Raw genomic sequence first — 25,265 nt, 5'->3', positions numbered from 1 at the left:
GCTTTTAAAGGACTTTTGGACAGTCACATGGGTGTAAGGAAGATGGAAGCATGTGGACATGGTGAAGGAAGGAGAGATTAGTCTTCAGGTTTGTTTGATTTATTTCTTGGCTGTTTCAGCACAATATTATTTCCCTAATGGCCTCTTCCTGTGTTATACTCTTTAATGTTCAATGCATGTTCACTTACCTTTTAGCTCACTGAGAACCTTTAGTAAAAGTTGAGTGGAAATTGGTCGATGGGAAGGATCACAACCTGTTTAAATATCAACAAATTGAGGGAAATCATTTTTGTAACATTTTAAAGTGTGCTGTATTCAATCCAAATTTAAATTAGTCTCTGATATTATCTCACCATATATCTGTAATTCCTTCAGTATTCTGTCCAGCTTTGGGACACCAATCCGCATTTTGACAAAGGTTTCCCACATCATCCTCCGGGCGCGGGAGCCTTTCTCCATCACCAGGCTCAGGAGGAGTTTAGAACTGTCCGCCCGCTCTCCCTTATCAGCGAGATCAGAGATTTTCTGTGAAGAAGTAACGGTGAACATATTGGGGACTGACAGATTCACACAGAGAATGAGAAGTAAATGATGTGCTCAGTAACGGGATCACACTGAGCAGTCACCCGGACGGGTGCTGATCCTGTCTGGACATGGACTGTACATTCTGAGTGCAGAGCACACGGAGGGATATTCACCGTGAACCTGGTCCACCAGTCAATGAGATCCTGGCTGGTCTGTACCCGCTTCATTGACGTGGCTCCAAATCCATAAATATTTCCTCACCGGATTTGACCGTGTAAAACAAAATCAGAAAATAACGATCACAGATGAAGAAAGAAGTCAGGAGGGTTTTTGTATCAGCGTGAACAGTCTCTGGGAAGTTGCAGAAAAGATGATGTGATTCATCTCCTCAGTCCGCCAGTGTCCAACATGACAGCGGATTACCGGCTGACACCTGATGCCTTTCCTTTGCCTTTTCCAGTGGAGGTTTATTCAGTGATTACACATTACAACATGGCAGTATTCCCCGATTCACACTGTTTGCAGTTACAGATTGTAACAGAATGATCTCCAGCGAGAACAGAACACACTCGAGCTCCTGTGGCATCCAGTCGTAATGCCCCGGTTCTCACTGAATCCTGCCGTCACTCTGTACACTCTTCCCGAAATAAAGATTCCTGCCGTATTTCCATTTAAGCTCGTTAACTGCAACATCATAGAACTGTTGCCTACTCGCCTCGCTCTGAACATTGAGCCACCAGCAAGGGTATTTACAACTTTTTCAATCATCGCTTGAGATTCACATTTTTAGGAATTATATATATTTATTTCTGATTTGTTTTTATGCTCTATTATCCGATGAGTCAGAGTTCCGGCACCCATCAGTCCTGTGATGTGTGAAAATTCAAACCCGTTCTCCCTCCCACTCACCCGATGTTCCTCTCCGCTGAACTGATTCTCGGCCGTTAACGCCAGGCTCACTCCGTGCACCCCTCCTTCCATCGCCTGCTCCAGCCTGTCCCGGTAGAAGTCCATCAATCGCAGCAGCTGGGAATCGTCCCAGCTTGCCAGGAGCTTGGTGATCACTCTCAGATCTGTGAAGGAAAATGGGGAAAATTAAAGACATTATCAAACACCTAATGGACCACAAATTTATCTCTGGAGCCTAAAGACGGGGATTCTGTGCAGCACATCGCCAAACAGAATCAGAAATAGACACACAGAAGTGTTACAATTTGGAAGGACAGATCAGAGAAGGAATTTCACAGTGAAAGACAGGGCAGTGAGTAGTGAACTGAGGAACATGGATATGACCCCATGGATTTTAAGTGATTGAAAGTGGTGTCACGTGGAGTTAGGGGTGTAAATAAATATTTGATACATTGGATGTTATAAATCCAAACGTGAGTAGAGACATACACAAGCTGCTGTAAGAATTCAACAGTTCACTCAGCAACCATGGAAATGTGTGTACAGTCGATGTTACGGGCCGAGATCCTTCGCAAAACGTCGACTCTTTACTCTTTCCCATAGCTGATGTCTGGTCGCTGAGTTCCTCAAGCATTTTGTGTCTGATGGTTAGAATTTCCGATACTACAGATTTTCTCATCTCACAATGTGTCAGAAACCTGTCAGTGGTGTGTGGGGTCTCACAGTGTGTCAGGACCCTGTCAGGGGTGTGTGAGGTCTCACAGTGTGTCAGGACCCTGTCAGGGGTGTGTGAGGTCTCACAGTGTGTCAGGATCCTGTCAGGGGTGTGTGAGGTCTCACAGTGTGTCAGGACCCTGTCAGGGGTGTGTGAGGTCTCACAGTGTGTCAGGACCCTGTCAGGGGTGTGTGAGGTCTCACAGTGTGTCAGGACCCAGTCAGGGGTGTGTGAGGTCTCACAGTGTGTCAGGACCCTGTCAGGGGTGTGTGGGGTCTCACAGTGTGTCAGGACCCTGTCAGGGGTGTGTGAGGTCTCACAGTGTGTCAGGACTCTGTCAGGTGTGTGTGGGGTCTCACAGTGTGTCAGGATCCTGTCAGGGGAGTGTGAGGTCTCACAGTGTGTCAGGACCCTGTCAGGGGTGTGTGAGGTCTCACAGTGTGTCAGGACCCTGTCAGGGGTGTGTGAGGTCTCACAGTGTGTCAGGACCCAGTCAGGGGTGTGTGAGGTCTCACAGTGTGTCAGGACCCAGTCAGGGGTGTGTGAGGTCTCACAGTGTGTCAGGACCCTGTCAGGGGTGTGTGGGGTCTCACAGTGTGTCAGGACCCTGTCAGGTGTGTGTGGGGTCTCACAGTGTGTCGGGACACTGTCGGGGGTGTGTGGGGTCTCACAGTGTGTCAGGACCCTGTCAGGAGTGTGTGGGGTCTCACAGTGTGTCAGGACCCTGTCAGGGGTGTGTGGGGTCTCACAGTGTGTCAGGACCCTGTCAGGTGAGTGTGGGGTCTCAAAGTGAGTCAGGATCCTGTCAGGTGTGTGTGGGGTTACACAGTCTGTCAGGGGTGTGTGGGGTCTCACAGTGTGTCAGGACCCTGTCAGGGATGTGTGGGTCTCACAGTGTGTCAGGGCCCTGTCAGGGGTGTGTGGGCTCTCACAGTATGTCAGGACCCTGTCAGGGGTGTGCGGGGTCTCACAGTGTGTCAGGACACTGTCAGGTGTGTGCGGGGTCTCACAGTGTGTCAGGACCCTGTCAAGGGTGTGTGGAGTCTCACAGAGTGTCAGGACCCTGTCAGGTGTGTGTGGGGTCTCACAGAGTGTCAGGACCCTGTCAGGGGTGTGTGGGGTCTCACTGTGTGTCAGGACCCTGTCAGGTGAGTGTGGGGTCTCCATTCAATGTACTCGGTTGTGATAGGGAGCGTAGGAAAACATTGATTGTGGACATATTTACTTTAGAGAATGTGATAGTGGTAGAAATGATTTTCTTCAATAATCGGGGAGTGTTTCTGCTTCATATTCAGAAAAGGGTGTGAGAATTTCACTGCTGTGTCTTTTCCCTTGGCAAACAACATGAGGAATAGTGACGAACAAGTTTTTAGTGATTTACCAAATCCATGTTGCTGGGAAAGTGTGGGGTTTCATTGAGCAGATGTGGACTGGAACAGCATTGACAGAAGTGTCAGAGGCATGAGTAGTCTGTAAATTTCCTGATTGGATTACCAAGGGCAAATCATGCTTGACTAATCTGTTGGAGTTTATTGAGGGTGTAACAAGGATGTTAGACGAGGGTAAGCCAGTGGATGTTGTGTACCTAGATTTTCAGAAGGCATTCGATAAGGTGCCACATAGCAGATTGGTGAGTAAAATCAGAGCTCATGGCATTGGGGGCAGGGTTTCAAAATGGATAGAAAACTGGTTGGCAGATAGAAAGCAAAGGGTAGCAGTGAATGGGTATTTCTCGGACTGGCTGGAGGTGACTAGTGGGGTACCACAGGGCGATTTCTGTCAACGATTTAGATGAGGGCATAGAAAACTATATCAGCAAGTTTGCTGACGACACTAAACTGGGTGGCAGTGTGACATGTGAAGAGGACGTTAGGAGAATACAGGGAGACTTGGATAGGCTGAGTGAGTGGGCAGATACTTGGCAGATGTCATTCAATGTGAATAAATGTGAAGTTATCCACGTTGGAAGCAGGAACAAGAGGGCAGAGTATTGTGTGAACGGTGTAGAGTTAGGTAAGGGAGAAATGCAAAGAGACCTAGGAGTCCTAGTTCACCAGTCAATGAAGGTGAATGAGCAAGTGCAACAGGCAGTGAAGAGGGCAAATGGAATGTTGGCCTTTGTTACAAGGGGAATTGAGTACAAGAGCAAGGATGAACTTTTGCATTTGTACAGGGCCCTGGTGAGACCACACCTGGAATATTGTGTACAGTTTTGGTCTCCAGGTTTAAGGAAGGACATTCTGGCAATTGAGGAAGTGCAGCGTAGATTCACTAGGTTGATTCCTGGGATGGCAGGGCTGTCTTACGCAGAGAGATTGGAGAGATTGGGCTTGTACACGCTGGAATTGAGGAGATTGAGAGGGGATCTGATTGAAACGTTTAAGATAATTAAAGGATTTGATAGGATTGAGGCAGGAAATATGTTCCAGATGTTGGGAGAGTCCAGTACCAGAGGGCATGGATTGAGAATAACAGGTCAGTTATTTAAAACAGAGTTGAGGAAGAGCTTCTTCTCCCAGAGAGTTGTGGAGGTGTGGAATGCACTGCCTCGGAAGACGGTGGAGACCAATTCTCTGGATGCTTTCAAGAAGCAGCTAGATAGATATCTGATGGATAGGGGAATCAAGGGATATGGGGACAAGGCAGGGACTGGGTATTGATAGTGAATGATCAGCCATGATCACAGAATGGCGGTGCAGACTCGAGGGGCCGAATGGTCTACTTCTGCACCTATTGTCTATTGTCTATTGTCTATTATCTCTGGTCCCGAGTTTAAATTATCATCTTTGGGATTTGTTCCTGTAAATGAGAGACCCTAAACCAAGGTTCTGGCCAAGATTCCTTATATTTCTGTTGAGAGCTTCGAATAATCAGATAAGACATGGTCTGATGCAATATTAATAAGTTTTGTGATTGTTTGTCTTTCCTACGCTCTCTCCTCTGTTAAATATGCAGTTGAGTAATCCAACTCAGTCTGCGATGACGATGTTTTACAATCTCGAGCCCTTGCACTGCCCCGGGCTCCATTTTCACAGACATGATAGGCTTATGGATGTAGTGAGCTTCCCATCCAGACGGTCACAATTTAACTAATTGCAATATTATCTATAGATATTTCCAGTCCTTTGCACCTTCCTTGCCGCGATCCCACAACCCTCGGTTTCCCTGTCCTAATTCCCATCTCTCATCCTTCGACAGTGTCCATCACACAACACCGGCAGACAGGAATCTCAGCTTCTGTGGACTGAGCTGTGGAATCTGTCCCCCAGTCTCACCCTCTCTAACACTGTAGCAGTGTTTGCACTCGGGAGTGCAGATGTGATCACGGGGGTTCATCTGCTGCTCTGTGGTTGAACAGACCAGTTGGGATGTTACCTGCTTGTCTAACTAAAGTGATGCTATTATTACTATTCTGTGACTGAAACTTCAGTGGACGCCCAAATCTAAGAAAAGATAATCTGCGGGAACTGGGGGAGTTTAGAAAATGGTTCAGGATGAGGCTGTTCAGGAGGGGGCAGTGCCTGGCAAGAAAAGATTTTGACTTATTGGTGTGAAGAAATATAAGTTTTTTTTCACCCCATCTCCAGATCGCCCCTTCTCCACTCAGACTCCGGTGGGGATCTGTAGTTGCAGGCCCCAGAGCGGTGTGACCACCTTCCTCAAACTCGCCAGCTCTCTGCCTCTTCCCTCAAAATGTCCTTTGAAAACTCTCCCTCTAGCAAACACGTTTCCCTGTATCTCACTGTGTTCTCTGTCACAGTGCCAACATTTACCTGGTCAGATCCTGTTGGCTCAACAACTGAACCGCCCAACGCAAATTACAACTGTTGGTGGAAACAGAGGTCAAGTTTCAACTTGATGAAATTTGCTTCAGCCTCATCTGGGTCATTGCGTACCGTTCCGATCACTCCACTACCGGAGGGATGTTGAGGCTTTAGAGAGGGGGCAGAAGAGGTTTACCGGGATGCTGCTGGTTCAGAGGGCATGTGCTATCATGAGAGGCTGGATAAATTTGGAATGTTTTCTCTGGATCATCAGACATCGAGGGAGCTCTGACAACTATCCAAAATTATGAGACTTAGATAGAGAGGGCAGAGAGAATCAGTCTTCTGGGTTTGAAATATCTGTTACTAGAGGGCATGCAGTGAAGGTGAGCGGGGGTTGGATTAAGGGGGATGTGAGGGGTAGTTTTTTTTTTAAATCAGAGAGTCATGGATGCCTGGAACACACTGCCTGGAAAGGTGGTAGAGACAAATTGTTAGAGACTTCTAAGAGACATTTGGACAGGCACATGGATGTAAGGAAGATGGAGGCAGATGGACATGATGAAGGAAGGAGAGATTAGAGTTTGGGTGTGTTTGATTTATTTCTTGGCTGTTTTGGCACAATATCATTTGCCTAATGGCCTGTTCCTGTGTTATACTCTTCAATGTTCAATGTACGTTCACTTACCTTTCAGCTCACCGAGAAGCTTTAGTAAATGTTGAGCGGAAATTGGTCGATGGGAAGAATCACAACCTGTTTGAATTTAAACAAATTGAGGAAATCATTTTTGTCAAATTGTAACATGTACCATATTCAATCCAAATTTGAATTAATCGCTGATATTATCTCACCATGTTCCTGTATTTCCTTCAGTATTTTGTCCAACTCTGGAACACCAATCCTCATTTTTACAAAAGTTTCCCACATCACCCTCGGGGCGCGGGAGCCTTTCTCCATCACCAGGCTCAGGAGGAGTTTAGAACTGTCCGCCCGCTCTCCCTTATCAGCGAGATCAGAGATTTTCTGTGAAGAGTAACAGTGAACATATTGGGGACTGACAGATTCACACAGAGAATGAGAAGTAAATGATGTGCTCTGTAACGGGACCACACTGAACAGTCACCCGGACGGGTGCTGATCCTGTCTGGACATGGACTGTACATTCTGAGTGCAGAGCACACGGAGGGACATTCACCGTGAACCTGGTCCACCAGTCAATGAGATCCTGGCTGGTCTGTGACCGCTTCATTGACATGGCTCCAAATCCAGAAATAATTCCTCATCGGATTTGACGGTGTAAAACAGAAATCAGAAAATAACGATCACAGATGAAGAAAGAAAACAGGAGGGCTTTAATAACAGAGCGAGTTGCAGAGAAGTTTCAGAAAATATGATGTGATTCATCTCCTCAGTCCGCCAGTGTCCAATATGACAGCGGATTACCGGCTGACACCTGATGCCTTTCCTTTGCCTTTTCCAGTGGAGGTTTATTCAGTGATTACACATTACAACATGGCAGTATTCCCCGATCCACACTGTTCGCTGTTACGGATTGAAACACTATCATCTCCACTCAGAACAGAACACATTCAAGCTCTTGTGACACCCACAGATGATGTCCCAGTTCTCACTGTCATCCTGCCATCACGCTGCACGTTCTTCCCAAACCAAAACTTCCTGTAATATTTCAATTTAATACTGTAAGCCCACACAACTCAACTCACTCTGAACATTGAGCAGCCACCCACCATTCCGCGGGGTCTTTTCACCCCTTTCTATCACTGGTTCAGATTCACATGTCTGGGATTGTATGTAGAGCATTTATTTCCCAGTTGTTCCTTTATCTAATATAATATCTGATGAGTCAGAGTTCCGGCACCCATCAGTCCTGTGATTTGCAAAAATTCAAACCCGTTCTCCCTCCCACTCACCCGATGTTCCTGTACACTGAACTGATTCTTGGCCATTAACGCCAGGCTCACTCCGTGCACCCCTCCTTCCATCGCCTGCTCCAGCCTGTCCCGGTAGATATCCGTCAACCGCAGCAGCTGGGAATCGTCACAGTTTGCCAGGAGCTCGGTGATCACTGAGCCCGGACCTGTGAAGAAAAATAATTAGGAGCATTAAAGAAATTTCAACACCATACTGGGTGGTAACTTTCTCTCTGGAACCTGAAGATCACAACAAAACACAGTCCGGGGGAGGCGGGACACGTGATGACGTAGTATCAAGACGCGGGAAACCAGCTCTCCCGTGAAGAATCAGTAAATTAATGTTTACGTGAAGAAAAGTTAGTAAATACGTTCTAAAAGTTGCATAAACTACTCCGGATTGTTTCAAACTGTGTCTCACAAACAGAAGATGAAGAAAACTACTACCGTGAAGACAACGCAAGTTGGGACAGAATCAAGGCCCGCTGCTGCCAGAGAACCGCGGCTCAGGTACATTTCACCTGCGGTGATACAGACCAGGAAACTGCGGCAACATCGACCATTTCAAAGAAAAAGACCAACAAGAACTGCGCAAACGTGAAGGAAGGAGCATGCGCAAACGCGAACAACCTGAACTACAAATCCCAGATACGATTGAAACCGGAAGTGAAAGTGAATCTGCGGCAGATTCAGATTCTCTGGATAAATCAGACGAAGATGGAGGTAAAAGTTTTTCTGGAAATATAGAAAAAACTTTGATGCAAATAATGTGTAAATTAGAAAAAATTAAACGCATTAAAAGAAATCAAAAAAAGATAAATATGGAGATTATGTTTAATAAAATTATAAAAAGACAGGACAAAATGGAAAAGGGAATTATAGTCTTGGAAGCCACAATGGAAGACATGGTTGAAAGAATGAATAAAACGGAAGATAATATCTCTGCCTGGACATTAGAAAGAAAACAATTGTTGGAAAAAGTGGATAAGCTAGAAAATTTTAGCAGACGAAACAATATTAAGATTGTTGGACTTAAAGAAGATATAGAAGGCGAAGATCCAATAATTTTTTTTCAAAAATGGATCCCTGAAAACTTGGAAATGGAACAAGAAACTCTAATTGAAATTGAAAGGGCTCATAGAGCCTTAAGGTCAAGACCTCAAACTGATCAAAGTCCATGATCGATTTTGATAAAATGCTTAAGATACCAAGATAAAGAAAAGATCCTGAAGGCGGCTGCCCAATGTGCCAGAAAGAGTAAAGGGACATTGGTGATAGAAGGGAAAGCAGTTCTTTTCTATCCTGATATAAGTTATAACCTTTTGAAGAGAAAGAAGGAATTTAACCCAGTGAAAAAAGTTTTATGCGAAAAGGGTTATAAATTCATAATGCGTCATCCATCAACACTGAAAATTTTTTTGGAGGATGGAAAAATATTTTTTACCGATTATCGAGAAGCGGAGGAATTCGCATGAAAACTCCTAGTTATTCGCTAACTACACATAGAGATTTCCAAGCGTAATGGATTAAAGATGAAGAGAGAGACAGTGAATGGAATTGATGGACATTTAAGGATGATACAGGGGGCGAAAGCCAAAATTTGAGAAATATGAATTGCGAGTAGTATTTTTTCTTTTTTTTTCTTCTCATAGATATACTTTTTATGTCAGGGGGGAGATGGGGAACGATTGCTACAGGATTCATGTGTGTAATCATGGCGATTGCCATGACCCGTACAACAGATAGGGGTAATGTTGTGTTCTTTTTTATCCACAACATTAGTAGGAGGGTATTTTGTTTTTTTACTTTACAATCTATTTTTCTTCTATTTCTTTTGGCCTGGATGATCAGTGGGGCGCACATAGCAACATGGAGAATTTTTAAAAAGATTCCCCAAGGTACCACGAAAGTTGAAAGATTAGGTATTGTTATAGATTGGAGTAACCCAGTTAAAAATAATGACTAATTTAAAAAATTTTCAAAGTTTTAATGTTAATGGGCATAATGGACCGGTGAAAAGAAAAAGAATCTTAACACACATTAAAAAAATGAAAATAGATATACCTTTATTACAAGAAGCACACTTAATAGAGAAAGAACATCAGAAATTAAAAAGAGATTGGGTTGGAAATGTTATTGCAGCTTCATTTAACTCGTAGGGGAGAAGAGTTGCAATTTTGGTTAATAAAAATTTACCAATTAAAATACAAAATGTATTAATTGATTCGGCGGGGAGATATTTAATTATACATTGTCAATTTTTTTCAAGAACTATGGACTCTTATGAATATTTATGCACCACATGAAAATGATGTAAAATTTATACGAGGTCTGTTTGAATTTGGTTAACGCACATGAGAAAATATTAATAGGTGGAGATTTTAACTTTTGTCTAGGTCCAGTTTTAGATAGATCAGCAAAGGTTGTCACAAAATCAAAAGTAGCAAAATTAACTTTAATATTGATGAAAGATTGATATATGGAGAAGAATTAACACAAAAGTAAGTGATTATTCATTTCATTCAAATAGACATAAAACTTATTCAAGAATAGATTTTTTCCTATTAACGAATATTCAAGACAGAGTGAAAAATATGGAATGTAAAGCAAGAATATTGTCAGATCATTGATAATGACAATGATAATGATAGATAAAGAGGAATCAATTTATAGATGATTTAATTCAATATTAATAAAACATCAAGATTTTTGCGATTTTATGAAAAAGCAGATTGAGTTTTTTTTAGATACAAATTCACATTCAGTTGATTATAAATTTATATTGTGGGAAGCAATGAAGGCATATTTGAGAGGTCAGATAATAAGATACTAATAAAATTAAGAAGGAATTTATGATAGAAATTGATCAATTGGAAAAAGAGTTTACAAAATTAGAATAAGAATCTCAAAGATATATGACAGAAGAAAAACGAAGACAACTTGTTAACAAGAAGTTACAATATAATACACTTTAGGTATATCGAACAGAAAAAGCAATTATGAGAGCAAAACAGAGATATTATGAACTAGGTGAAAGATCACATAAGGTTCTTGCTTGGCAGTTAAAAACAGACCAGTCTTCTAAAACGATAAATGCAATTCGAACAAGAGTAAATAAAATTACTTATAAACCTTTAGAAATTAATGAAACCTTTAAGAATTTTTATTCTGAACTGTATAAATCAGAACCACAAAATGATAATGTCAAGATAGAAAGGTTTTTATCACAAATAACTCTTACAAAATTGAATTCGGAAGAACAGAAGGGATTAGATATGCCTTTTACATTAGAAGAGGTCGAAGAAGCTCAATGATCATTTCAAAGTAATAAAGCCCCAGGAGAAGATGGTTTTCTGCCTGAATTTTATAAAAAGTTTAAAGATTTATTAATTCCTCCTTTTCTGGAGTTAATACACCAAGTGGAAAGAATGCTTAAACTTCCAGAATCTTTTTCAACAGTTATTTTAATAGTATTGCCAAAAAAGATAGAGATCTTTTAAAGCCAACATCATATAGACCTATTTCTTTGTTAAACACTGACTATAAAATAATAGCAAAAATCTTACCTAACAGATTATCTAAATACTTACCAAAATTAATACACATGGATCAAACAGGATTTATTAAAAATAGACAATCGGCAGATAATGTAACTCAGTTATTTAGCATAATTCATTTGGAACAAAAGAGGGAGGAAATGAGTGTGGCAGTTGCTTTAGATGCAGAAAAAGCATTTGAGAGATTGGAATGGGATTTTTTATTTAAGGTATTGGAAAAATATGGATTAGGAGTATCCTTTATAAAATGGATTAAAACATTAAATACTAATCCCAAAGCTAAAGTAGTGACAAATGGTCAAATGTCAACACCATTTCAGTTAACAAGGTCAACTAGGCAAGGTTGTCCATTATCACCTGCTTTATTTGTGTTGGGGATCGAACCATTAGCTGAATTGACTGAATGGACCCACATATTAAGGGTTTCAGAGTTAACCAGGAGGAATACAAGATTAACTTATTTGCTGATGATGTTCTGTTTTATTTAACAAACCCATTGTACTCGTTGCGTAAATTATCCTCTAGATTAGAAGAATATGGGAAAATATCAGGCTACAAATTAAATTGGGATAAAAGTGAAATTTTACCTCTTACTAAAGGAGATTATAGTCAATGTTGATTAATAACTCAATTTAGATGGCCGATAAACAGGATAAAATATTTAGGTATAAGAGTTGATAATGATATAAAGAACATATAAATTAAATTATTTACCATTGTTGAAGAAAATTCAAGAAGATCTTGATAAATGGATGATATTACCAATAAAATTAGTAGGTAGAGTAAATACCATAAAAAATGAATATATTCCCTAGATTACAATACTTATTTCAATCACGACCAATACAACTACCCCTGAAGTTTTTTCAACAGTTAAATAAATATGTGAGGAAGTTCCTTTGGAAAGGTAAGATGTCAAGAATATTGTTGGAAATTTGACATGGAAATTTGATCTAGGAGGTTTACAACTTCCAAATTTTATTATAAAGCAAATCAACTTAGATTTATTGCATCTTTTTTTGAGAAAGATAGACTGGCATGGATTAGAATAGAACTGGATTAATTGGGAGAAAATACACCATAAGATTTTATATATAAATGGGAATCTAAATGGATACGGGAAAAGAAAGAATCTCCTATGTTAAAACATTTGATTGATTTCTGGAATAAGATAAATGTTGATGATGAGATAAAGAACTCTTTATTAGCAAAGAGATCTTTAATTCAAAATAGACATTCCTTTTACAATGGATAATCAAGTTTTATATAATTGGTTTCAGAAAGGAATTAGATATATAGAAGATTGTTTTGAAGGAGGTATATTAATGTCATTTGATCAATTAAAGAATAAATATAAAATATCAAACAACACTCTTTTTTGTTACTTCCAATTAAGGGCTTATTCAAGAGAAAAATTGGGTCAAACAAAGTTATTGCCGAAATCTAATGAAATAGACACTTTAATTCAAAAAGGAAAAACTAAAAAAATTATTTCTTGTATGGATAGTTTGATTCAAAAACAGGCAATTAAACAAGGAATCCATAAGTCAAGACAAAAATGGGAAATTGAATTGAATATTAAAATTGAAGAAACAAATTGGTCAAGACTATGTCTTGATATTTAGACAAATACAATAAATGGCCGGTTAAGATTAGTGCAATATAATTTTTACATTAATTATATATTACACCACAAAAAATAAATAAATTAAACCCAAATTTATCTGAACAGTGTTTCCGATGTAACCAAGAAATTGGTACTTTTTTACATTCTACTTGGTCTTGTTGTAAAATTCAATCTTTTTGAACAAATTTAAGAGTTTTACTGGAACAAATTATTGGAAGACAACTTCCACATAACCCAATATTATTTTTATTCGGTGATATTGAAGGGATAAAACCGAAACCCAAATTGAATAAATATCAGAAAGAATTCATAAAAATTGCACTGTCAGTAGCCAAAAAGGCTATTGCAGTTACTTGGAAATCGGATTCATACTTAAGTATAGATCGTTGGAAGAATGAAATTTCCAGCTGTATACCACTTGAAAAAGTTACTTATAATTTAAGAGATAAATATGAAGCATTTTTGAAAATTTGGCGCCCTTATTTACAAAAGACAGGATTAACTATATAGGTGCTCCGAAGATAAAATAATTGGTTATTTGGGGAAAGAAATAAATATATGTACTAAAGTTACTATGAACTCCGGGGAGCATGTGGGGATGTTCCGATATCCAGGCATTCTTTCTTTCTTTTTTTTCTTTTTCTTTTCTTCTATAGGGATGTTAGGGGGAAGGGGTTAAGGGGAGGGGGGAAGGGTAGATATTTTTTTTCTTTCTGTAATCATTTGAAAACTCAATATTGTTTTAAAAAAAACAAAACACAGTCCGAGATATATATATGGGAGAATGGGTTTGGGCCGGAGGGTAGGTGTCGCCTGGGGTGTAGGAGGTGGTATAGTTCCATCTGTTGAAGTCTGCTCTTTCGTGTCCCCAGGAAAATACCTCCCTGTTTTGAAAGGACTCTGCTTATTGCTGAGAATATAGTAACAATCACCATCACTCTCCTGGTACTGCCCATCAACACCGCTTGGCTCTGGGTTACTGTCTGCCTGCCTGGTCAACCCCTTCCTCAGCAAATCTCTGGGATTTCTCACAAAATGCTGCAGGTACTCAGCAGGTCAGGCAACATCTATGGAGGAGAATAAACAATCAACGTTTCAGGCCAAGGCCCTTCATCGGACTGGAAATGAGGGGACAGAAATTCGAGATATTGTCACATTACTTTCTATGCCTTGTGGTCCTGATTTGAAATGTTGACTGTTTATTCCTGTCCATGGATGCTGCCTGACCTGCTGAATTCTGCCAATATTTTGTGTGTCTTTTTGTTGGCCGAAACTTTCAGCATCTGCAGAATGTCTTGTCTTCAGGAATAACTCGCTATTTGAATGTGCATCACAATCTGTTAGAGGAGCAGGAGCAGACGGTAACTGTATTCCTTCTACGTGTGACTGTGTTTCCCCAGAGATGTTAACTCTCACTGTCATCTCTCTGGTCAGTTTTCACAAATATTTGGAGAATTGCCATTATTGAATTAAACCCAGACGGAGAATCCGCAGAGTATTTATAAATTAAAATGATTCGCCAAAATACCCGTGTCCTTTCCTGATGTTGACGTCATTGGAGCTTCTCCACTGCTCGAACCTTGACCCATTTTGTGGGCAGGAGTTTTCAGTTTTTGCTGCTCTGTAACAAAAAAAAAATAACAGGAGGGTCAAACATTAATTGGGGTTTAAAACAGAACACTGTTTTGTTTTTAACCTGAGGTGAATACTTCCAAACGTCTTGGGCCTGTCCACTGGACACGTGTCATGGCCGGATCCACCTGCACCCATCCACCCACAGTCACACAATGTCCATTTCCGCTCTCCGCGCGTTGTACACTGGGCCAGGATTCTCCAGGGTATCTACTCGCTGTATTGCAGGCAATTCCCTTTTAGGAACCAATCTTGTGTCCTGGACCGGGAGTGATGAGCCTCCGGAATGGCAAGCCAGGTTGAGCAGACAGCACCCACTGCTTTGGTCCTCCTATCGCTGGTGGCGCTGTGGTGAGTAATGGACAACTGTTCCAGCAGTGTGGGCTGAAACATTTCTGCTGACGATGAGACTTCTATTCCTCTCATCACTGGATTATACAGATTTCTCAGTCACAACTGATTCCCACCGTCTCCTTTCAGGTTAACATCGCCTGGCATTGACACCAATGGCAATATATGATTTCTGTCTATACAGAAACACTCTGACAACCTGAACAATGCAATCTCACACATAACACCGTGACATCTTGTCCTGAACCACTATAATTTTTCCGGCAGGACTTTAAAACTATTATTAGCACCAAAACTTGGTTAAGATTTCTTTGAGCTTATCACCTGGCTATTATCAGATAGTTAGTTATATGACACCTTGTTAAACACAATGTCGACACGCCATACATCCGAAACAGTCAGTTCGGAAAAATTGTCAATATAATTAAAACAGAATGATGGAATTATTCAACAAGACGAGAGTATGTTAATATTTCAGGTGGAGGACCCTGTATCAGAGCTGAGCCTGTGTGCAGGAGCCATGTATCTGTTCTCTATCAGCATTGTATTCTGCATCGTGTATTTATGATGCTTTTCTATGGTAACAAGTCGCATCAGTGGGGGTATGATAAATGCAAAGGGAAACAGTTACATAGTTTGCTTTGTTCCATGCAGTACACAGCTGGGGACTGACCGATGTCATATATTTTGTTACTATTAACTCAAATACGATGAATTTATGTTTGGGTACAGATCAGTTTCATCACTTTAAGATTGTATGTTTACTGATTGCTAATAAAGGATGGAATACATATCACCGACTTTTGTAACAATCATTATTGGAGTTGAGGGAGCATCATGCAAGTACAACAAAGCCACGAGGGGTCGCCAGCAATGGCAAATTAGCTTGGTTAAATTTCACCGTTACGTTCTCAACAAATGTTTCTCAACCTGCCGATCATTGAAATATTCGGAGATACTGAGTATTTTGCTTCAGTTTTCACCAGTGAAAAGGACCTTGGCAATTGTGGGGATGACGTACCGCAGACTGAAACACATGAGTGTATGAACTATAAGAAAGAGCATGTGCTGGATCTTTTGCGACGTATTCAGTTAGATAAGTCACCGGGACTGAACGAGATATACTCCATGCTACTGTAGGAATCGAGGGAGGAGATTGCTAAGTCTCTGACGATGATCGTTGCATCAACAATTAGGTGGGGAGAAGTACCGGATGATTGGAAGGTTGCAAATGATGCTCTCTTGTTCAAGAAATGGCGTAGAGATAATTCAGGAAATTACAGACCAGTTAGTCTTACTTCAGTTGTGGGCAAGTTTTGGAGAAGATCCTGAGAGGCAGGGTTTATGAACATTTGGAGAGACATGGTCTGATTAGGGATAGTCAGCATGGCTTTGCAAGGGCAGGTCACGCTTATGAACCTGATTGAATTCTTTGAGGATGTAACAAAACACATTGATGAAGGTAGAGCAGTGTAAGTACAGTATATGGATTTCAGTAAGAAGTTAGCTACGGTTCCCCAGGGAAAGCTCATTCAGAAAATAATGAGGTACGGGATCCAAGGAGACATTGCTTTGTGAATCCAGAATTGGCTTGCCCACAGAAGGTGAAGGTAGGTTGTAGATGGTTCGTATTCTCCACGGATGATTGTGACTAACAGTGCTCCACTGGGATCTGTTCTAAGAACTTGATCAGACTCTGCTTGGGAGCACCGTGTTCAATTCTGGTCACCTCACTACAGGAAACAATATGGATGCTATCGAGACAGTGCAAAGGAGATTGACAAGGATGTTGCCTGGATTGGGGAGCAATCCTGATGAGGATAAGTTGAGGAAACTTGGCCTTTTCTCCTTGAAGCCATGGAGGATGACAGGTGACATGACAGAGGTGTTTAAGATGAGAGGTTTTGCTTGTGTCGATAGCCAGAGACTTTTTCCTCCAGGGTTGAAATGGCTAACAAGAGGGAGCATAATATTAAGCTGCTTGGAAGTAGGTACAAGGGGGATGTCAGGGGTAAGTTTTTCACACAGAGAGGGATGGGTGTGTGGAATGCACTGGCAGTGACGGTGGTCGTGGTGGATAAAATTCGGTCTTATAAAAGACTCTTAGACAGGTACACGGTGCTTATAAAAATAAAGGTCTATGCTGCAAGGAAATTGTAGTCAATCTCTAGAGTAGGTTACACGATTGACACAGTATTGCGGGATGAATGGCCTGTAACGTGCTTTAGATTTCTATGTTATATCTTCTTTACATTTTACCGACCGAGCTGCCAAGATGATCATCACTAATCAAATCTCACTGAGATTTCTCAGGTCCTGTTGAATTTATTGCCAAGTGCACAAGTACGGGAAGGTACAGCTACAGAGAAACACATCACAGGCAAGTACATTCAGATAACACACAGAACAGCAATTATACAATTCTGTGTCACTAACAATATGAGCATACAGTCGCCCACTGTTTGCCCACCGAAGAGGTGAATATCTCTGCTCGCCACCACTGTGGGCTCAGACTTTTCCATAGACGAGCCCCTCATTTCTTTTTCCCACTGTCAATGGGCTCCGTCCCGCATCCAGCTCCTTGATCCCCCAACGGGGAAAACAACCTCTCAGACTCCATCCTACTCAACTCCTCACACCATATTTATCCTCTCAGTTAATTCACCCTCCCTCCTCTTCCTGCTGGGTACCCTCCCTCCCCAGGGAGATGGCAGCAATCCAGTGGGCCGAGTGGTCTCCTCATACTTCTCAACGATAATCAGACACTGACCGAAGCTTCTTAAAAAACCCCAGCTTCCCTCGGAGGGATATTGAAATAATTCAAAAATGGGGCATTTACTTTGGGATTTGTTCCGCTTTGACAAATTTGTTCGTGGCGGGAGTATGAGATGCCCTCAACGAGGGTAATGCCTTCTTGGATGGTCCATCTCTGTTATTGGATGTAACTAGTGACTGACATCGCATTGCACCAATGGGAAGAGTGTAACTCCTCTGTAGACTGTGGGGTGGGGTGGGTGATTCAGGGAATTGTTACCTTAGTCGGTAAAGCTCAACCGTCTGTTGAAGGCTGCTCTTTCTAGTCCCCGGGAATATACCTCTCTGCTTGCAAATGACTCTGCCAATTCCTGGGAATATAGTAACCATCAACAACACTCTCCTGGTACTGCCCATCACCTGCGCTTTGCTCTGCGCTACTGTCTGCCTGCCTGGTAATCCCCTTCCGATGCAAATCTCTGGAATATCTCACAAGATGCTGGAGGTACTCAGCAGGTCAGGCAGCAACGATGGAGGAGAATAAACAATCAACGTTTCAGGCCAAGGTCCTTCATCGGACTGGAAATGAGGTAACAGAAATTCTAGATATTGTTACATTACTTTCTGTTCTCCGTGGTCCTGATCCAAAATATCATACGTTTATTCTTCTCCATGGATGCTGCCTGACCTGCTGAGTTCAGCCAATATTTTGTGTCTTTGTGTTGCCCAAAACTGTCATCTTTCGGAGAATGTCTTGTCTTCTGGAGTAACTCGCCATTTTAGTGTGCATCACCAAGCTGTCCGAGGAGCAGGAGCAGACGGTAAATGTACTCCTTCCACGTGTGATTGTGTTTCCCCAGAGATGTTAACGCTCTCTCTCATCTCTCTGCTCAGTTCTCACAAATATTTTGTGAATTGCCAATGTTGAATTAAACCCAGACATAGAATCAGCAGTGTGTTTATAAATTTAAAATAATTCGCCAACATACCCGTGTCCTTTCCCGATGTTGACGTCACTGGAGCTCTTCCACTGCTCGAACCTTGACCCATTTTGGTGAGAGGTGTGATCAGTTTTTACTGTTCTATAACAAAAAAAAACAACAGGAGGGACAGACATTAATTAAAGGAGAACACTGTTTTGTTTCTAAACGGAGACAAACACTTCCAAACATCTTGGGCCGATCCACTGAAGCTTTGTCATGGCCGGATCCACCTGCACCCATCCACCCACAGTCACACAAGATCCATTTCCGTTCTCTCCATGCATTGTACACTGGGCCAGGATTCTCCAGGGTATCTACTCTCTGCATTGCCGGCAATTCCCTTTTAGGAACCAATCTTGTGTCCTGGACCGGGAGTGATGAGTCTCCGGAATGGCAAGCCAGGTTGAGCAGACAGCTCCCACTGCTTTGGTCCTCCTACCACTGGTGGCGCTGTGGTGAGTAATGGACAAGTGTTCCAGCAGTGTGGGCTGAAACATTTCTGCTGACGATGAGACTTATATTTCTTTCGTCACTGGATTATACAGATTTCTCAGTCACAACTGATTCTCACCCTTTCTTTCATTTTGATATCCCCTTGCATGGACATCTATGGCAATATATGATTTGAGTCTATATAGAATCACTCTGACATCCTGAAGAATGCAATGTCACACATAACATTGTGACATCTTGTCCAGAAACACTACATTTTCTCCGGAAGTATTTTAAGATCATTATTATCTCCTAAACTCTGGTCAACATGTTATTGAGTATTTAAAGACAAATACACTGCAGATGCTGTGGTCAAATCAACACGTATGAACAGGCTGGATGTACTCAGCAGGTCATGCAGCATCCGTTGAAATGAGCAGTCAACGTTTCGGGCCGAGACCCTTCGTCAGGTCTGAGGAGGGAGGGGGCAGGGGTCCTATAATGAAGCTGGGGGGGTGTTTGAAGGTGCAAGTGAAAAAACAATCAGAGGAAAGATCAAGGGCTGGGGGAGGGGATAGGCAGGACGTGAAGAAGGAATGTAAAGGGTGTGGGTACCCTTTACTACTACTATAGGTAGTAGAAGGAGGCAGAATCATGAGAGAGGTGAATCCGATGTTCATACCAAGGGGCTGAGGTGTTGCTCCTCCAACCCGAGTTTGGCCTCATCATGGCAGTAGAAGAGGCCATGTATGGACATATCCGAATGGGAATGTGAAGAAGAGTTGAAGTGGGTGGCAACCGGGAGATCCTGTCTGTTGTGGCGGACCGAGCTGAGGTGCTTGACGAAGCGGTCCCCCAATCTGCGTTGGGTCTCCCTGATGTACAGGAGGCCGCAATAGATTACCCCAACAGGCTCACAAGTGCAGTGTTGCCTCACCTGGAAGAACTGCTTGGGACCCAGAATGGTGGTAAGAGAGGAGGTGTAGGAACAGGTGCAGCACTTATGCTTGCAGGGATTAGTACCCGGTGAGAGATCGGTGGGGAGGGACGTGTGGACAAGGCAGTCACGGAGGGAATGATCCCTGCGAAAAGCAGAGAAGGGTAGAAAGGGAAAAATGTCCTTAGTGGTGGGGTGATTCCCTCACACGCATGTCCTCCATTTCCCGCACTTCGGCCCTCACCCCATCTTCTCGTCGCCACAACAGGGACCGTGTTTCCCTTGTCCTCACCTACCACCCCGTCAGCCTCCGGATCCAGCATATTATCCTCGGCAACTTCCGCCAGCTTCAACAGGATCCCATACACCTCATATACCTCTCTCATGATCCTGCCTTTTACTACCCATAGTGCTTTCCCCTTACATTCCTTCTTCACCTTTCCTGCCTATCCCCTCCCTGCTTCCCCTCCCCCACCCCTTGATCTTTCCTCTGATTAGTTTTTCACCTGGCACCTATCAGCCTTCTCCTTCTCACCCTCCCCCCACCTTCTTTATGGGGCCCCTGTCCCTGTCCTGACGAGGGCTCTCGGCCCAAAACGTTGACTGTTCCTTTCCACGGACGCTGCCCGACCCGCTGAGTTCATCCGGCCTGTTTGTACGTGTACTTGAGTGTTTACCCGGCTATTAGCAGCTTGTAACATCGCCCCTTTGTTAAACACAATACAGACACGCCATACATACAAAACAGCAAGTTGACAAAACATCTTTAACATAATAAAACAAAAATGCTGGAATTATTCAACAAGACAGAGAGTATGTTAATATTTCAGGTGGAGGACCCTGTATCAGAGCTGAGTTCTGTGTAGGAGTCAGGTATTGTTCTCTATCTGCACTGTAGTCTGTGTTGCATATTAATGATTTTTTTTTGTTACTGAATCTGTTCCACAAAACTCCGTGCCCTCCCATTCACTATACCAGCCCCACCCTGGACTGACTGTCCAAATGCTCCAACCCTCTCTTGTTCGAGTTGAAAACCATTCGCCATTTCTCAGACCATCTCCATAACTAACCAAGTTCATAGACAATAGACAATAGACAATAGGTTCAGAAGTAGACCATTCGGCCCCTCGTCTGCACCGCCATTCTGAGATCATGGCTGACCAGTCACTATCAATACCCAGTCCCTGCCTTGTCCCCATATCCCTTGATTCCCCTATCCATCAGATATCTATCTAGCTCCTTCTTGAAAGCATCCAGAGTATTGGCCTCCACCGTCTTCCGAGGCAGTGCATTCCACACCTCCACAACTCTCTGGGAGAAGAAGCTCTTCCTCAACTCTGTTTTAAATAACTGACCTCTTATTCTCAATCTTTGAAATTTATTGTAACCTGTTGCAATATCAACCAGACTCCCAAATTTAGTATCAAACTTGATACCGTGCCATGTATATTCATATACAAATCAATGGCACGAATAACACATTAACGAGGTCTCGACACTGACACGCACGTCCCACTTGTCACAGGCCTCCATTCGCTAAATTCATCTTCAGTCATCTCCCTCTGCTTCTTGTCAACGAGCTCGGTGTGAATCCACCTCGCCAGCTCCCCGTGACTCCCACGTGACCGAACCTTCCCGATCAGCTGACATGCGGGATCTTGTTACAGACTTTACCAAAGTTCAGATGCAACATTACTGACCAACTTCACCCAACTCCCTAGTTAACTCTTAAATAATCTCCAAAATACTTGCCAGATATGATCTCCTATTGGGTAGTGTAGATGGTGACTTCCTCATAACCAACGTCCAACCGCCCGGGATTTCAGCTTCACTACAGACTCAGAAAATTCCGATCCCAGCTGCAGAATTACCAACCTGGACTGAAGCCCGTATACTGCCAGTTCCATATCCTTAGAGTCACCAGCCCAATATCATCACCCATACAAAGACGCTTTGGTGCCGGCGATTTGCCGTGGTGTTCCTGCCATTTCCGATTGACAAAGTACGATGAAATTGGACCCTAATGACCCTCTGCCGGGGCCGGTGCTCAGGCTGGTTCCTCGGTCTGTATAGAGGATGCGGATACACTTCAGCCGGAACCCAGCAGATAAACCGAGCACATTTGATCTCTGTGTCATCGCTGTGTGGGATCTTGTAGCAGGAACAAAATGTAAAGTTATAAAGTAGAAAATGCTGGGAACTCAGTACATCAGACTACATCTCTGAAAGGAGAAATGGTGGAAGACCCAGTTCCAGAACTGAGAATGTCCAAGATGCTGCCGATCTGCTGAGCGTTTCCAGTATTTTCTGCGCTTCACTTTAAATTTCCTGCAACTGGGGTATTTTCTCCCTCTTCATTTTAATGCACAGATAGTAAACTGATTGCCACCCTAAACTGTAAATACCATCCCACCCCAACTAATATGTTAGTTCTGAATTCATTCCTACCCTGGTGTAGTACATCCCACACAGCCAATACTCACAGCATCCCTTCCTCCCACTATCATTCTGTTACATTTGCTCCCGAGGCCACTGACTCTACGCTGAGAGGCGGTGCCACAGCGCGATGAAAAATGTGCAACTCTTCTTGCAGCTATAGTGGGCCGTTACCCTGGAAACAGAGGAAGTGGCTCACCAAAAATAACCGAAAAGGGAAATAACAAACTCAACATCAGATGCTGTGAGTTCAATTATGACAAAGATTAACACTGCAGCCATTTTGTAACGGTGAAACTAAAATTGAAATGGCTGCTTTTACCCTGCCACATGTTGTGTTCAATTAAACCTCTGGTAGTCCTAGCTAGCGAAAAACCAATTCTGGAAAAGATGAAAAACAATACTTCACAATGAAGACAAAGTTTGAAAGATATTGTTGAAATATATCATTGCAGCAATGGGATACAGGCTGGGCTGAGGTTGTACAAGATGGTTGATATATATCATTGAGGTGATGGGAGACAGAGGTTGAACAAGGTGGTTGATATCTATCATTGAGGTGGTGGGATACAGGCTGGACAGAGGTTGAACAAGATGGTTGATATATATCACTGAGGTGATGGGATACAGACTGGACAGATGTTGAACAAGATGGTTGATATATATCACTGAGTTGGTGGGACAGAGGCTGGACAGAGGTTGAACCAGATCGGCAGGGGATGAGCAGAAGGAGCCTGATGGGAGAAGGGGATCAAGGGCGGTCTCTGATGGTCCCTCGCAATGCACAGATCCTGAAATAATAGTACGCACTGGTAGATAATAGATTCCAATATAACAAAACCAGAACAAACAATAACAACTTTGGTATATGCCCTTTTCTACTCTACACACTTTATCAATGCACCGCAGGAAGTATCCCATCCCGATTCTTCACATCTTCATACGGATACTGCTCTTCCTTTAACTGAATGAAATAGCGGAGAACTGTGGACACAGCTGAGTACATCATAGAAGCCAACCTCCCCTACATGGACTCTGTCTACACTTCCCACTGCCTCAGTAAAGCAGCCAACATATTGAAAGATCCCCACAACCCTGAACATTCTCACTTCTCATGCTCCATCGGGGCGAAGATAAAATAACACAGAAATATGCCACAGGGCTCAAGGATGGTGTCCATTCTGCTGTCAGAAGCGATCAGAGTGATGAGTGGACTCCTGACCTCACAGTCTAAATCGATGTGACCTTGCACCACATATCTACCTGCACTGCACTTACTCTGTAACCAGAATGATTTGTTTTACCTCAGTGTACTGCTGCAATGTATTGATCTGTGTGGAGAATACCGGAGACACGATTTTCACTCTACCTCTGTACAAAATAAAGATTCCCTATTTCAATCGTGTGGAAATATCAGACAGCCTGGGTTTCTCCTTTGGAAATTCTGGAGGGAGTGTACACATTTCCGGGAAACCCAGATAAATGGACAAGACTTAATTCTCGCATTAATGGGGCCAGATATCGGGAAACACGGTCAGCATTTCGGCAAGTCGGAGCAATGGAAAGAAGATGGAAATAAACTTCCCAATACCCCGAGAGGACGTGAGAGATCTGGATCTCACTGTCCTGTCTGAACGGGGAAAGATGGAACTACTCATACACGTGGAGGAGTCTCCCGAGAGTTCGATTACTCTGTTTAACCCTCGAGTCTGCAAGAATACAATGGGCCGAACGGCCGCTTTCAGTTTGCAGGAAATATTTAAAACAATTATCGATCCCAGTCGTCGATCCAGGTGAAGTTTGGATCCGATAGCGGGCCAGGTGATGGAGGTAAAGTTCACCAGGTACATCTTAATGGATGGGTTCAGTCTCGGCATCACCATCTCATCCCGCTCCCGGGACCAGAACACCAGGGGCTGAGCGGCGGCTCATCTCAGGCGGTTCGGTGTGAAGGTCCCATAACCCGGACCGACCACGACACGTTCTGTCCAGGAAGCGGGACGGGGCCGCCAGTTCGGGGAAGTTAACGGGACTCTCTGCCCAACGTGAGGTTCCCCGCCCCCGGGAGCGGCTTCAGTACTCACCGATGGGAAATTGTCGGTTGCGTTCAACCCCAGTGACCGGCCTCAATACTGACCGATGAGAACATCATCAATTTGTCCGGAGAGCAGCGAGATCCGTCCACCGGCTCCACGCCGACGATCAGCTTCAACAGAGAACGGAAAGAAAACCCCCGCCCATCCGGAGACTGTGAGAGCGGGGGCGGGGCCTCGGAAGCGAAAACCTGAGATGCTGCAGATCTGCGTTTGAAATGAGAGCGAGGCACCGGTGACTCTGCTCCTCGCCCCTCACACACTGTCCGACCTACCTGCCGCATCCCCCACATTATTCCATATTTACACCAGCTACATTTTTATTTTCCCTAAGAATCTTCCCCGTCCCCATGGCTCCATCTCCCGGTTCTCAGAGGTAAGGGTTCGATTCCCATCCCGGTTTGACGTACAATTCCCACCTGAAAAGGAATTGTGCAGGCTATTTGAAATCAGTTCTATGTTTATAAACACTTTTTTCTATTCACATTCTTCCGGAGCGTCACTGGACAGGAACACTGAAACACCAAGTGAAAAACAGCAGGAGGAGGCCATTCAGCCCCTCAAACCATCAACAGGATGGCGGCTGCTCTCCCATCTCAGCCACATGTTTCTGTCCGA

At 43.1% G+C, this 25,265-nt stretch overlaps 1 protein-coding gene across 1 annotated transcript; it reads right to left on the bottom strand.

Moving 5' to 3' along the window:
* Positions 1–315: 315 nt before the first annotated feature.
* LOC132389968 (uncharacterized) lies at positions 316–24,964 on the bottom strand. Its single transcript, XM_059962545.1, has 8 exons — positions 24,692–24,964; positions 18,756–18,848; positions 14,558–14,650; positions 7,846–8,012; positions 6,766–6,937; positions 6,602–6,667; positions 1,435–1,598; positions 316–525 (listed from the first exon to the last, which is right to left on the bottom strand). Exons 2-8 carry the CDS (start codon positions 18,814–18,816, stop codon positions 316–318), a joined length of 933 nt encoding a protein of 310 aa, XP_059818528.1. The 5' UTR covers positions 18,817–18,848; positions 24,692–24,964.
* Between the last annotated feature and the right edge of the window lie 301 nt (positions 24,965–25,265).

Source organism: Hypanus sabinus, unplaced genomic scaffold (assembly GCF_030144855.1).
Source record: "Hypanus sabinus isolate sHypSab1 unplaced genomic scaffold, sHypSab1.hap1 scaffold_724, whole genome shotgun sequence".
NCBI classification, from domain to species: Eukaryota; Metazoa; Chordata; class Chondrichthyes; order Myliobatiformes; family Dasyatidae; genus Hypanus; species Hypanus sabinus.
The sequence above is the reverse complement of the archived record's forward strand: the minus strand, read 5'-3'. Positions and strand labels throughout refer to the sequence as shown.

What these genes read in the sequence shown, in the direction of transcription:
- LOC132389968 (XM_059962545.1), bottom strand. Translation starts at nt 18,816, where the DNA reads ATGGGTCAAGGTTCGAGCAGTGGAAGAGCTCCAGTGACGTCAACATCG. An exon ending in AACATCGGGAAAGGACACGG is followed by an intron (nt 14,651 to 18,755) that starts GTATGTTGGCGA and finishes TTTTTGTTACAG; the next exon opens with AGCAGCAAAAACTGAAAACT. An exon ending in GAAGGAAATACAGGAACATG is followed by an intron (nt 6,668 to 6,765) that starts GTGAGATAATAT and finishes AAATTCAAACAG; the next exon opens with GTTGTGATTCTTCCCATCGA.